Source organism: Ailuropoda melanoleuca, chromosome 14, assembly GCF_002007445.2.
Source record: "Ailuropoda melanoleuca isolate Jingjing chromosome 14, ASM200744v2, whole genome shotgun sequence".
In the NCBI taxonomy this organism is placed as follows: Eukaryota; Metazoa; Chordata; class Mammalia; order Carnivora; family Ursidae; genus Ailuropoda; species Ailuropoda melanoleuca.
Genome location: NC_048231.1, coordinates 17,764,330 through 17,780,075, shown reverse-complemented (window position 1 = coordinate 17,780,075; position 15,746 = coordinate 17,764,330). Strand labels below are relative to the sequence as shown.

Sequence of the window (15,746 nt, the reverse complement as noted above, 5' to 3'; positions counted from 1 at the left end):
ACAGATGGTTTGTGAACATTTAGTAAGGAAATAAGCGCGGCCAGCACGGGCATCCTAAAAACAAATTTGACCACCTAATGATTTTCTTATCGAGTTCTCTCTACTCTGTCTCAGTTATCACTTACTAGGTCCTCATTATTTCTCATGTGAACTTTGCCAAGGCCTCGGGTAAGATCCATCTTACCATCAGCTGCTATAGAATCCTACCAAAAAATACAAATTAGACCATGTCATTTCCTGGCTTAAATTTAAACTGAAAATTCTTGGTCATCTGGGGGATAAAGGCCCTTCTCAGCCTTCCCTGCTAGACTGAAAGCTTCATGAGGCCAGAACTCTGTCTGCTTTAGTGCATCATCTCCAGTATCTAGTGTGGGGCCAGGCACTTGTTAGGAATTCATTCAGTATTGAGTTAAATTGATGGGACTTGTGTCTCTTGGCTCAGGTCTCTGCACACATTGAACTTGCTATACACACTGAACAGCCTTGGCGTTTTGTTTGTTTTACTAATGTTTATTCTTTTTATTTCTGTGAAGTGTTTCTAAGTATTTCCTTTTATTTTTTTGTGTACAATACAGTATTGTTAATTATTGGCACAATATTATACAGGAGATCTCTAGAACATATTCACCCTCTGTAATTTAGACTTTATTTTTTTTTTAATATTTTATTTATTTATTTGACAGAGATAGAGACAGCCAGCGAGAGAGGGAACACAAGTAGGGGGAGCAGGAGAGGAAGAAGCAGGCTCATAGCAGAGGAGCCTGACGTGGGGCTCGATCCCTTGACGCCGGGATCATGCCCTGAGCCGAAGGCAGAGGCTTAACCGCTGTACCACCCAGGCGTCCCGTAATTTAGACTTTATACCCCATGATTAGCAACTCCCCATTTTCCTCTCCCCACAGGGCCTGACAAACATCATTGTACTCTCAGATTTTAGATACCTCCACAAGTGGAATTGTGCAATATTTGTCCTTCTGCGGCTGGCTTATTTCATTTAGAACATTTCGTAATGTTCTCAAGGTTCATGCATGTTACCACATGTTGCAGGATTTCCTTCTCTTCAAAAATATTATAGTATTCCATTGTATGTATCTACCACTTTTTTTTTTTTATCCATTCATCTGTCATTGGACAGTCAGGTTGTTGTCACCTCTTGGCTATTGTGACTAGTGCTGCACTGAAGCATTGGAGTACTAACATCTCTTTGAGATCCTGATGTAAATTCTTTTGGATAAATACCTGGTAATGGGATTGGTAGATGATATAATAATTCTATTTTTAATTTTTTTTGAGGAATCTTTATACTGTTTTCCATAGTGGCTATACCATTTCACATTCTCTTGTAAGTGCAAGGGTTCCAGTTTCCGCACATCCTCTGCAATACTTGTCTATTGTTGTTATTGTTTTGATAATAGCCATCCTGCCAGTGTAAGATGATATCTCATTTTTGTGGTTTTGATTTGCATTTCCTGATGATTGGTAATGTTGAATATCTTTTCCTATTCTTGTTGGCTATTTGGATATCTTCTTTGGAGAAATGTATATTCCAGTGTTAAGCCCATTTTTATTTACTTTTTAAAAGATTTTTATTTATTTATTTGACAGAGAGAGAGAGAGAGAGAGAGCACAAGCAGGGGGAGCAGCAGAGGGAGAGGGAGAAGCAGGCTCCCTGCCAAGGAAGGAGCCTGATGCGGGGCTTGATTCCAGGACCCTAGGATCATGACCTGAGCTGAAGGCAGTTGCTTAACCAACTAAGCCACAGGAGCCCCAAGTCTTAAGCCCAGTTTTACATCGGGTTATTGGATTGTTATGCTATTGAGTTGTGGGAGTTTTAAATTTATTTAGGAAATTAACCTTTTTTCAGGTATATGGTTGGCAAAGATTTTTTCTCACTTCATATGTTGTCTTTTCACTCTGTGGATTGTTTCCTTTGCTATGCAGAAGCTTTTCTGTTTGATGTAGTCCCACTTATCTCTTTTGGCTTTTGTTACTTGTGCTTTAGTGTCATATCCATAAAATCATGAAGCTTTGTCATGAAACCAATGTCATGAAGATTTTCCCCTATGTTTTCTTCTAGGAGTTTTATAGTTTAGGCCTCATGTTTTTAATCCATTTTGAGTTGATTTTTGTATGGTGTGAGATAAGGGTCCAATTTCATTCCTTTGCATGTGGGTATCCAGTTTTTCCAACACAGTTTGTTGAAGAGACTGTTCTTTCCCCGTTGTGTATTGTTGGCACCCTTTTTGAAGATCAGTTGATCATATATGTATAGATTGATTTCTAGACTCTTACTCTGTTTCATTGATCTATACATATGTCTTTATGCCATACTCCTTAATTTCTGTAGCTTTGTAATATATTTTGAAACAGGGAAGTGTGATATCTCCAGTTTTGTTCAACTTTCTTTTTTTTTTTTTTTTAAGATTTTATTTATTTATTTGAAAGAAGGGGAGGGAGAGACAGAGAGAACATGAGCAGGGAGAAGGGGAGGGGCAAAGAGAGAAGCAGATTCCCTGTTGAGCAGGGAGCTTATGTGGGGGTCCATTCCAGGACCGTGGGATCATGACCTGAGCTGAAGGCAGCCGCTTAACCACCAATTAAGCCACCCAGACACCTCTAATATGGACATTTTAACTGTGTGAACATGGGATGTCATTCCATTTTTTTGTCTTCATTAATTTTTTCATCAGTGTTCTATAGTTATGCCATAGTGCTTTTTTGTGTATTTGCTTTTGCTCATTTAATACTTTCTGCCTGCAATGCCCTTTTTCAGTGCCCTTGCCTGTGGCCAAGCCCTACTCGTTCTTTAAGATAGCATAATTGCCATGTCTTTCAGGAAAAGTCCTTTGATCACCTTTCTTCCCTAAATTAGTTAAATACCCCCTGTGTTCCTGTGATATCAAGGGCATAATTCTATTCTAAATAATAACACATTTGTATTACAATTGTCTATGAGTTTCTCTTCTCTGTAGACTGAGCTCTTTAAGGGCACAAGTCATGTCTAATGTAACTGTGTTCCCTGGATGAAATATGGTGCTTGGCACACAGCAGGGACCCAGTAAAGGTCTGTTGAATGTATTGGGCAAAGCCAGCAACTAATGGTTCCCTTTTAAAAATTTAACTTAATTTAATTCATTTGAGAGAGAGAATGAGCAGTGTTGGTGGGGGCAGAGGGAGAATGAGAAGGAGAAGGGAGCCCAATGTGGAGCTTGTTCTCAGGACCCTGAAATCATGACCTGAGCCAAAGGCAGACACTTAACCCACTGAGCCACCCAGGCACCCCTCACGGTTCCGATTTTGATGTGGTTGCTGTATATACCTTTTCTCATCAGAAAGAACCAGGACTCTTTAGAGAAATGACTGGGGCAGAGCATTTATAAGATGAGCGTGGAACTTTTGCTATAAGCAAGACTACTCGGACACAGGAACCAACTCTAAAGACCTCCCAATGGCCAAAACTAGGAAAACTTGAAACACATAAAATATGTTAAAAACTGCATGTTTCTACCAATACTTTACAAAACCCCCAAATCATTATATGAAGATTGCTATGATTCTTAGTATTCTGATAATTAGGGAAGACTCAATCTTTTATCCTGCCTTTTATGAGTAATACTTCAGAGTAACCAAATGGTTAATGGGGAGGTGATATTTTTTTAATAGAAGAATTCTAACTAATAAATGTAGAATGTGCTAGAATTATGAAAATCATTTTCTAGTCTCTAATGAAATGATGGATCTATTTTAGACAATGATCATGAATGGCTACTAAAGCCATTAAGTGAAATAAGGCTGAAAACATGAACCCACTCACCAATCTTTACATCGCTAAAATTGTGACGAGCATATATTTTGTACTTCCTGGTGTGATACAATAGGAATTTCATGTGCCATGTCTGGAGTATTCCTGTGAGATCAAAACTGAACCTGAATCTGTATCTGTAGGTCGGCACTGTCCAAAAGAATTTTCTTTGATGATGAAAATGTTTCTGTGCCATCCAGTACCCACTAGCAACCTGTGGCTATTGAGTACTTGAAATGTGGCTAATAAGACCAGGAGATTGCATTTTAATTTTAATTAATTTAAATTGAGCTACAGGCTAGTGGCTACTGTATTAGCACGGCTCTAGATCTAAGATCAATTTACAGGTAATACAGTGAACAGAAGAAGGATAAATCGTGAAAATTCAGTCAGCCAGATTCAGAATGTGGGAAAATCTACAGGTCACATGACTTTGCATTTCAACAAATATATTGTATGAAAAACAATGGGGTGAGGAATGATACAGATTAAGAGACCTAAAATACATATAAACTAAATTTAGTGTGTGAACCTTATTTGGATCCTGATTTCAAACAAACTGGTTGTTAGAAAAAAATCTGAGACAATTGGAGGCATTTGAATGTGGATTGGGTATTAAATGATACTAAGGAATTGCCAATTTTGCAGGAACGATAATGGTACCATACCTGTATTGAAAGTCTTTTTCTTTAGAGATGTATTCTAAATGAATATAATAAAGTCTTCACTTTGCTTTAAATAATCTACTGTGTGTATGGTGGTGGGGCAGGAAGGTAGGGGACAAAAGAAACAAAACGTAAAATGTTGAGAAAATAATAAGTCCATGAATCTCTGTTCCACTGTTCTCTAATTTTGTGCGTATTTAAAATTTTCTAAAATAAAGAAGTTTTAACTAGAATTTAATTAAAAATTTGAAAAAGAAAATAAAGAAGTTTTTACAAAGCAGTAATATACCTAAAATATATAAAGAATGACAAAGGAATAATTTACTCAGAATTCGGAATACGGGAGATATGATTGGGAAGGGGCATTAATTAGACAAAGGACTTCTAAAGTACGAATAATTACCTCATTACTAAGAAGGTATTGGTATTAACCTTTTTAGTTTTGTGTCTCCTTCTCATGCCATCTGCAAAATAAGTATTTTTCAATAAAAAGTAGAAAGCAAGCAAGCTTACTGTTAGGACATGAAGAAATCTTACAGAATCCAATTGCAGGGGCACCTGGGTGGCTCAGTCGTTAAGCATCTGATTCAGCTCAGGGCGTGATCCCGGCGTTCTGGGATCGAGCCCCGCATCAGGCTCCTCTGCTGGGAGCCTGCTTCTTCCTCTCCCACTCCCCCTGCTTGTGTTCCCTCTCTCGCTGGCTGTCCCTCTCTGTCACATAAATAAATAAAATCTTAAAAAAAAAAATCCAATTGCAGGAAGCACTGCTGGACGTTATGGGAATTAGAGAGTGGTCAGGTAGACTCTCTGTGTCTCTTTCCTCCTGGACCTCAAGGTCCCTTGTTTCTACTTCTCTTTGTGGGAATGATCATTTTCCTGTCTCTGACAGTGGTCTTCAGTACTTAGTCATCTGCTCTTACTTGGCCTGTGAAGGCTTCTCCCAAATGGCAGGCTCTGTCCCTCATTGAGACTCTTCACAGTCTGCTTTGGCCTGTGGTACCAACCCCAGATTTTGGGGAAGAGAATTGGACTGACTTTTGGGCAGTTATTCACCCAAAACCAATAAGGATGGCCAGCATAGTAGACCCCGGTCACCGGGACTGCCCTTTCAAGGCTATGGACAGGGGACGTTCTTAAAGGGTTGTAGACATCTCTAATATAAAATCATCATTTATGACAGTGAAAGATTTGAAACAAACTCCAGCTCTAACAATAGAAACTTGAGAATTGGTTGAAGAAATTTTAGTATAGACTATTGGATAATATACAGCCATTTAAAATTATGATATAGTACCATTTCTGTTGACCCTGAAAAATGAATAATGTTCAATAACATTTTGTGCATGTCCTTTCAGAAATATAACAAATATGTATGTGTGTGTGTGTGTGTGCGCCTGTGTAGATTTGAGCCCTAGAATGAGTGGAAACTCTGAAACATTAATGGAATAATTAATGAAAAGCTGTATGTTAGAGAACCTTGAGCTAGTGGGTATTGTAGTCCCAACTGATAAATTCATGGTACATTATTTTCCAGGAGAACTATGGTCTTCATGCCCCACACAAAATTAATGATTGGAGATAGGGGGCAAAATATATAAACATATATATACATCTCTTTTCTCCCCCATATATGTATAAGTATATTTATAAATATATAAATATATTTGTGAAAGGATATGCACCAAAATGTTAACAGAAATTATCTTTGGCTAATGGGATTGTTGTTGATAACATTGTTTTTTTTTGGTTTCTTTTTGCTCATTTTTCTACACTGAATAATGGATTATTTGTATGTTAAAGTCTAGAAGGGTAAATGTAAAATGTTTTCTTATCTGTATTCATTCTACAATGAGTAAAGCATGCATTACTGTAATTTCAAGAAGTTAATTTGAAATAAATAATATAGATATGCAAAGTCCTGCATTAAAGTTAAAAAGTCAATTATTTTCCAAAAATCTGTTTCAAAAATAGAGCATAGGTGAGACTGGGCCTGGAGTAAGTTTCTTTTTATATGCCCTGGAGATCCTGATTGTCTTATTTAGGCTAACAGGATAAGTCTGCAGTTAAATCTAGTGCCCAAACCAAGAAACAGACTCTTAACTATAGAGAACAAGCTGATGGTTACCAGAGGGGAGGTGGGTGGGTGGGGGATGAGTTAAATAGGTGATGGGGATCAAGGAGCACACTTGTGATGAGCCCTGGGTGAGTTACAAAAGTGTTGAATCACTGTATTGTACACCTGAAACTAATATTACGTTGTATGTTAACTAACTAGCATTTAAATAAAAACTTAAGAAAAAAGAAAACAAACACAAAATCTAGTGCTCCGTTAGAGTATTAGATCAAGAAATATTGTGTCCTTATTAAGAGTTTATAGTCTCAGTGTACTCTTCATGAATTAGAACACATCTGGAAAAGTCCATTTTAGCTCCTTAGTTCAAATGGAGCAGAGAGGAGCAACAAAAGGAGGCCAGTGTAGTCAGAGGTCACCTGACGGATGATGGAGAGACCTGGAGATGGTCAGCCTGAGGAGGAACTTGCGGGAAAGGTGATAGCAGGCTGTAAATATTTGAAAGGGTATTGTGGAGAGGGATTTAAGAGAGAGGTTGGGGCGCCTGGGTGGCACAGTGGTTGAGCGTCTGCCTTCGGCTCAGGGCGTGATCCCGGCATTGTGGGATCGAGCCCCACATCGGGCTCCTCTGCTATGAGCCTGCTTCTTCCTCTCCCACTCCCCCTGCTTGTGTTCCCTCTCTCGCTGGCTGTCTCTATCTCTGTCAAATAAATAAATAAAATCTTTAAAAAAAAAGAGAGAGAGGTTATTAGGAAGGAGATCTACTCAGGTCAACATAGGGAAGAACTTTGTGTTCCCATTATCTCTTGGTGAAAGGGTCTCTTCACAAAGTAGCAAAGACTGGGGGAACATCTGACAATTATCTGAGACTCAGTTCCTTTGTGGGGAGGTGTGAAGAAAGCTTCGTCCTCCTGAGTTTCTCCTTTACTCTCACACGACTCCCATTCACAGCACTTCTGACAGCAGATGGGCTTTTCCCCTCACGCCAAGCAATTCTGTGACGGTGTGTCTGGGTGTTCTACAATTTAACTGAATTATGACGCTCTACCTGGAGACAGTGTCAGATCCCACGGGTGAAGGGCTTTGTCCCATGAGACTGTCACACACACACCCCAACTTCAGATGCCAATATCAAACAGTAGGTCCCAGGTTACCCATAACTGCTGTCTGACTTGACTATAAATTGGAGATTCCCATGACCTCCTCCTCCTTGAATTTGATGATTTCCTAGAGCAACTCAGAGAACTCAGGGAAATACTTGGATTTACCAGTTAATTAAAGGATATGAGAAAGGATACAGATGAATGGTCAGATGAAGAGACACAGAGGGCAAGGTCTGGGAGGGTCCTAAGCGCAGGAGCTTCTGTTCCCTTGGAGCTGGGGTATGTCACCCTCCCAGTATATGGATGTGTTCACCAACCTCTCCAAACTCTGTACTTTGGGGATTTTTATGGAGGTTTTATGACATTGGTGTGATCAATCATTAACTTCATGTCCAGCCCCACTCCCCTCTCTGGAGAATGGGGGGTAGGGCTGACAATTCCAAGCCTCTGATCGTGGCTTGGTCTTTCTGGTAAGCAGCCCCCATCCAGGAGCCCACCCAGAATCACCTCTTTGGAACAAAGGACACTTCTATCACTTCTGTCACCAAAGAATGTCCAAGGGATTTAGGAGCTCTGTGTCAGGAACCAGAGTCAAAGACCAAGCATTAGAACAAAACATGCTCATAGTGTTTTTTTCATTAGGAAATCATCAGGATTTTTAGAGTTCTGTGCCAGGAACTGGGGGCAGAGACTGATGTATGTATTTTCTATATCGTCACAAGAGGAAAATTGGGTGGCATAAGCTCTAAGGTTTTTCTTTCTACCTATGAGAGTGTGAGCTGATGAAAAATAAATCTTTCCACGTATATAAAAAAGTGAGACTAGATTTAAGTTGGATCACAAATATTTGCCCATCATTGTACTTTTATGTTGCCACCAAACTGACGTTTTGCAGTATTTGAGGTTTACTTCATTTAAGTTGTATTTCTTTTTTTTTTTTAAAGATTTTATTTATTTATTCGACAGAGATAGAGACAGCCAGCGAGAGAGGGAACACAAGCAGGGGGAGAGGGAGAGGAAGAAGCAGGCTCATAGCGGAGGAGCCTGACGTGGGGCTCGATCCCAGAACGCCGGGATCACGCCCTGAGCCGAAGGCAGACGCTTAACCGCTGTGCCACCCAGGCGCCCCTTAAGTTGTATTTCGTACAGAGAAATGGACTTTGGGCTTCAGTTTCTTGTGATCTTAACCAGAGGAGGTCCAGCCAGGGCCTATCTGAATACACTATGCTTTTCTGAGTGCTCAAGGGAAGGCTAGATCAATAAACCATAAAGCTTAGTAGCACGTAAAGGTTAGGCGCATGACTTCCTGGGTTTGAATCCTCTCTCTGTGCCTTAGTGTGCTTTCCTGCAAAATGGCAAACATACCAGCCAAAGGCTTGTTGTGAGCTTGGGAACATGGCCTTCACTATGCATTTCACCTGGATACTCCTTGAAGCTACCTACCAGTTCTCCAATAAGTCACTGGTGAATGAGCGAGTGAAAGAAATTACAAAAATCCTTTCCTCTAGCTACAGTGATGGGAGCTTACTGAACGTAGACGTGACGCTCCACCATGTGATGCTGAATTTCAGTACATTTCATCCTAAGTCTCACTCTGCCTTTTATGTTTTGCCTAATTTAACCATATACTTCCTGAGAAATGTGGTTCTTGAATTAGAATGAATTTTGTAGGGGCTTGTTTTGGAAAGGAATGTATTTTTGTCATGAGTGCATTATGCTGGTCTGAGAATACTTGGATGTGAGGACTTGAATAACTTATGCACTGGGCCTCTCAGAAGTGGATGCCAGACTATTTTTGGAAAGAGAAAGATGGTTGAAACTACCAGATTTTTTTTTTTTAGATACAAAATAATAATGATTGTGTTCCCTCTCAAATATTGAATTTTTCTTTCCATGATTTTCTAGAGAACGAAGATCTAGAAAACACCAAAGTCACCTCTGTAGTGGCTTCTGCCTCTGATCCGGAACCCCGTTCCTCACCTTACAGGTACGGACAGCAACTGCTTGGCTCCTAGACGTTTGATAAGGAATTGATGTAAGGCGTGGACAGCGACTTTAAGGGGGCAGACAAGTTGGAGTGAAGAGTATAGATGATTTGGTCATTAATTAGTCAGCCCTTAGGTGTGTTTAGGGACAATGTCAGATTTCTTTCAGGTGATGAAATTTTCTTTCAGAGAACAAAACTGTAACAAATAGTGTAGTGTCTTTGTCTTCTTCTGAAGCCCAGGTTGAAATGTTAAAACATTACACATGGATCCCAGGTGGACTTTCAAGAGAATGTGTGTTTGGTTTTTACCCATAAGATGCGCGTGCATACACACAAACACGCTTTGGGAGGTGTTTTTTTTTTTAAATTTAATTTTTAGATTAAACCAGTACGATGACCTTCAGATTGTTAATTTCCTGCTCTGTGCATTTCATCTACCTACTGTCATTGATACCACAGTGTATAGCGGAAAGGGAAGAGTTGTACTGGGCTCTGGAATAAGGGGAAACATGAAACATTTATGGAATAATTAATGAAAACCTGTATTTTGGAGAAATAATGGAGCTAATAGGTATTATAGTCCAATTGATCTGCTCGTGGCACAATATAGTCCAGTAGAACCAGTGTGGTCTCCATGCCTCGCAGAGAGTTGATGGCTGGGGGTAGAGAGGAATGTCAAGATATTTAAACAATCTGTTATTTCTTTTTAAAATTTTTTAAAATTTTAAAGTAAATTCTGTGCCCAGTGTGGGACTTGGACTCACGACACTGAGATTAAGAGTCGCATGCTCTACTGACTGAGCCAGCCAGGTGCTCCCAATCCATTATTTCTTGAGTGGAAGTTCTTTCTTCTTACTTTTATAAGTGAAATAAAACTTTTTTCCCCCAGAATTCAAATGATGGAAGATAATAATGATTAATATAATAACAATATAGTTGGTGATCTATAGCCGTACTTTATTGAATTTTTCTCAATAATAATAATAATAATAAAATAGTTACTTTTTATAGAATATTTCTGTTTGCTCAGTACTATACTAGGCGTTAAAATGTATTATATCATGTAATCCTCATAACAGCCCTGCTGAAACAGGTTTTTGTGTGTGTTTTTTTTTTTTTACGATGGGGAAAAAAAGCAGGGAATTGAAAAATTTTCCAGGTTCATGGAGCGTTAGGTTTGCTCTACTCTAAAGCTTGTTCTCATAAGTCACATTAGACGGGTTTTGAGTTCCATGCTTAGAGCTACTAGGTTATTTATATAACAGTCCTTTTAGAAGACAAAGCCTCCCCAAGGCTTTGATGATTTGAGACAATTCCTGTCCTCATCAAATCCCAGGAGAGGAGCTCCTTTCCCTCTTCCTGCCATCACCCTTTTTCTGTACATGATGATTTGAAGGATATTTGGGGGATGGCTTTGGCACAGAACTGATTTTTCCTCCTAAGAGTAAATAAAGTTTTTGAGTGAAGAATGTACAATGTTCTTAGAAAAAAATAGGTTTAATGGTAAAACTTGGTTTCTAAAATCTAGTGTGTGAAGAAAGAAATCCAGCCCAGATGATGCCTGAAGTATAGCGTTTATGTTTTGTATATATTAGAACTGGAAGGGCACAATTCTCTCTATTTGCCGGTGAGGCTGGCCTGGCTCTCCCCTTCCTTGGGATGCCCTCCCTACCCTGGGTCAGCACACACCAGAAGGCTTACAGCGGGAGTTTTTCCTTGACATGGTTTATCACTGGCATCAAATGATTTGCAATTTATCTTTTCCAAAATACCCTTCATTGATTCTTCAGAGCATAAAATGCTAATATGAATATTAAATTAATGTGGCTGTTGCATGTCCTGTTTAGAATTGTTTTTTAATAAGCAGAACCATATTCGTGCAAAGTAGCATGCACAAAGGCAAAGAAGAGACTTTAGATGCATACACAGTAAGGTCAGGCTAATGGTCAGGTTCACTGTGGTAGTCTCACATGCCAGGACTCCTCTTTTGCTCCCAAAGAAAAACTAACTTACTCGTTTATTTATTCAACAAATATTTTGGGGCTATCTCCCGTTTATTCAGTCAACATGTATTTCTTGAGAGCCTGCTTGCTATTTACGTGGCAGCGTTCTAGGCAATGAATATAGCACAGATGAACAAGCAGTCCAAGTTGCTGGGTTCATGGAGTTTACATTCTAGTGGGAGGGCAGACAGAAAGCCAGTGTGCATCATATTTCATGGACTCTTAAGGTGCCGTCAACTGTAAGAGGTACTGTTATTTTATGAACTACCAAGAAAGGGAAGAATGCCCAAGGTAGAGAGTCTAGTAAGAGACACACACACCCTCCCCCCACCCCACACTGTGGGGCTGGGACACCAGAAGCCTAAACCTTCAGTAAAAAGATAAGACAAAAGGTCCCTCCACACAGAAGGATTACAAAGAAACTTGAATGTCTCCACCTTGGCACTTGTGTAAGCGGTGGAAAAAATACCTCGCCTGAGAATATGAACCACGAGTCTGTAGTCACCAGTTGTGGTCTAAATTCACTCTGCCAGTATGATTTAAACAAAACCCTCACACATAACTTATTTCAAGTCATCTCATTCGGAAGCCCTCGTGAGTACTGGCAGGAGCAAATGCAGATCTGGAGAAGGACTCCGTGTCAGTCCAGGCCCCGGGCAGTTGTAAGACACTACTAATTTTAAGGACATCCCCCATTTTGTTTATATTAAAATCTGAAAATAAATATACAGTCTTGGCAGTCAACAAAATATGGTAGGTACATAATATGTCGGGCAGTGGTGAGTGCAGTGAAGACGAGTGAACAGGGTAAGGGTGTAAAGACTGATGGGGCTAGGATGGGATGAGCCATTTCACCTGCCCACCTCTGGGAGCCTCCTCAGAAGTGACAGCTGAGCAGAAGCCTGAAGGAAGGAAGCCCTCAGGGAACCGGCAGAAGAATATTCTAGGCTGAGGAGACAGCAGGTGCAAAACCCTCGAGTGGGAGAGGGCTTGAGGTGTTTGAGGATTCTCAGAGGTTCAAGAGGCCACTGCGACAACAGCAGACCGGGCAAGATGACATGACGTCATTCTAGGGGGTGAGAGTTCCATGTGACAGACCTGGTGTAGATGCTGTGCGTACCGGGAGTGAGACCCGTCCCTGCCAGCATCAGGCTCACCTTCTAGTAGAGGAGACAGATCAGGATAAATAGTGTCAAGAAACAAAAGCAGACTGTAATTTCTGGGGTTGAGAATAAATAGGCTTACAGCCTAGACTAATTTACATTTTACACAGGATTACCCAAGCAAACCCATAAAATCAACAGCATGCCACACCTCTGATTTTTATAGTGACTGCCTCTCGTTTGTTCTGAGGGTGGTTGGAGTGACTTGGATATCCCAAAAGATGGCTTTATTTTGTCTGAAAAAGAGGTAATTCGTTGAGTGATTTTTTTCTTGTTTATGTTAAAAAAAGAAGAAAGAGAAAGAAGCTAATATACACCAAATCAGTCCTCTGTTACCCCATGTTGTCTATAGTAGTGTTTTCCTGTCATTTACTCAGTATTCCTGGGAAAGCGATGCTTGAAAGCAGTGGTTCTCAAACTTTTACACAATTCAAAGTTACTGAGGACCCCAAGGAATTTTTTCTGTGGGTTGTAACTATCACTGTTTACTATATTAGAAATTAAAACTAAAAAATTAAAAAATAGTTGTTGATTAATCTAAAAATGAAAATAACAAACTCATGGCATGTTAATGTAAATAATATATTTTTAAGGGAAAACAACTATTTTCCAAAGCAGAAATAATTTAGTGAGAAGAGAGATGTTGTAACTCTTTCATGTCTGGCTGCACAAAGCAGTCAGATTCTTACATCTGCTTCTGTGTTCATTCTGTTGTGAGATCACAGGTCATGTACTGGAAAACTCTAATGTATAGTCTTGAGAAGATGAAAACGAAAAAAAGGCGATCATATTTTAGAATCATTATTAAAGAGTCTTCAGAGCCCCAGTGGTCCCTGCACCATTAACTGCTACTCTAAAGAATCCATGCCACCTCTTGTTGGCAACAGATTTCCAAGAGGCCTGGGGTATGGTGCTACTGCCCTGGCCCCTCACTCTCTTTTCTGGGCTCCAGAAGCCAGGGGAAAGGGAGGAGAGCAGAAATGATTCCCTTGCTTCCTTGAAAGTAACTATTCAAATGCTTGCATTTTAAGTCATTAGGATAACAGATTAGTGTGTTTAAAAAAGCAAAGAAAGTGTTGACCATCTTTTATTACCCGGTGAACTGGGTATGAGGTGGAGGATGGTAGGAAGTGGAGACACCGAGAGGCTGCTCCTGGGATGACCAGAGGGGGACTGCCTCCAGAATCCGTGTGCACTCCCTCTGTTGGGGTGGTTAACTTCCGGCTGAGGCGAGGCCTAAGGGACAGTAGACCTAAATGCCAGAGGAAAGCAGAGGTTGGGAGGTGTCCCTTGAGGGGTATTTTATTCCTAAGCTTCTCTAAGACTATCATGCCTTTTAAAAGAGTCCTTGAATTGACCTGCTCTTTTCCTCTGAGAGGCCACAGATGGTATCTCCCATGAGTGAGAATGCCCCAGAAGATCGAAGGAAGACAGCTGCTGCCTCGGAGGCACAAGCCTTGGTGGGACAGGAAGTGCTGCCTGCAGACCAGGCCCCGGTCCTCAACAAGGTAGGGAGGACACTGTCACCGTCTCTTTCGTGGCACCAGAATTTAGATGCACGTGGGTGGGTTGGCACTTAAAGCATTGGGGCATCTTGGTTTTAGTTATTTGGAGAATGGTCCCAGGTATCACCCTTAGGGCCCATCAGTGAACTAGCAGCTATTCAAAAAAAATGAAATGTGGGAATGAATGCTCGCGTGTTGTCTAAAATCCTCTGGATGTGAGGAGCCTTGATCCATGGGATTGTGTTTTAGCTTCAGTTTTCTTCGGGTACATGTACTCAGTATTTATGATGAGGTTTCCTTAGAAGTTGTATAGGTAGCAGTGGTCTCCCTGCCACGGAGGGATGGGTTTGTGTATCATTATTAGCACATCTATTATAATAACAGATGGTATTAGTGTCAATAAAGACAGTGCCAAACATTGTAATTACATTTGCATAATGCTTTATAGTTTACAAAGCATTTTTATCCACAATAGTTTATTTACTCCTGAGAGCCAACCTGTGAGACAGGTACCATCATGTTCCCCTTTTACAGATGAGGAAACTGAAGCCAAGACCTATCAGTGACTTTACTAATGCTGTGCTGCTAATATGTTGGAAACTAAATCCTTTGTTTAGCCTTCTGGAAAAGGAAAGACTCACTTAAGCAGATTAGCCAAAGTCTCATTTAGCTCATTAAGCAATGCAGGTAAAGAACTGTAGGACTTATTCTCCAGAAAGAGATATTATGAGAATATAGTCTGGGAGTAATTCAAAATTTTTTTCTCGCAAATATGAATCTGAGCTCCTAACTGGACAGCGTGGGCGGTGTGTGTGCATGTCTTGAGTTGCCCGCTGACTGCTTGGAGAAGGAGCAGGAAATTAGGGCATCCAAGCAAGAAACAGGAACCCTGATCCGAGTGGTCTGACGTGAAGCCCACAAGAGAGAGGTTGAAGCCTCCTGCCATGGGCTAGCGAGGGCTTTGAGTTTCAAGTGACGCTTGTACTCTCCATGTAGGTTAGATGTCTGGCAGCAAATGTACTGTTTAAATACACTGAAACAGGTGAAATGGCGATTATGTATAGGACACTGTTAGTGGATGTGACAGCTGGTGGAATGGGACATCCCAGGTGTGTGATGGATGAGCCAGAGACAGAGAGAGAATATAAGCCAGATCCTCTCTCTGCAGTGCTTTGGTGACTCGATTGACAGGGCTCTGGAGGTAACCAGGAGTGGGAATTGTAGCAGGAGCAGAGTGGGAGTCGGGCTAAACTCCGCCTCCAAGGGCTGCCATGAGAGGGGCCACCGGGAGGGGCTATGCAGGCTGAGGCCAGACCAAGGCCCGGCACAGAGACACTGTGGGTGCAGAAGTAAGTGGTGAGCATGGAGGATGTTCACGGACAGATTTTATAAAGGTTCCCTGGGGAGAGTTGCAAAGGGAGGAGGGAACATAGCTGCAGGCTTTGAG

The 15,746-nt window shown here is 40.8% G+C and overlaps 1 protein-coding gene across 4 annotated transcripts in view; it reads left to right on the top strand.

Annotated features, from left to right (window-relative positions):
* The window catches only part of TMED8 (transmembrane p24 trafficking protein family member 8), a 69,209-nt gene that overhangs the window by 42,967 nt on the left and 10,496 nt on the right, over positions 1-15,746 (top strand). For 2 of the 4 annotated variants that reach the window (XM_019807094.2, XM_034642955.1), the window contains 2 exons: positions 9,547-9,628; positions 14,173-14,302. In XM_019807094.2, the coding sequence (XP_019662653.2) occupies positions 9,547-9,628; positions 14,173-14,302 (212 nt within the window). Of the gene's footprint in view, positions 1-9,546; positions 9,629-14,170; positions 14,303-15,746 lie in introns of those variants that run through there. The other 2 variants (XM_034642957.1, XM_034642956.1) reach the window with 2 other exon arrangements.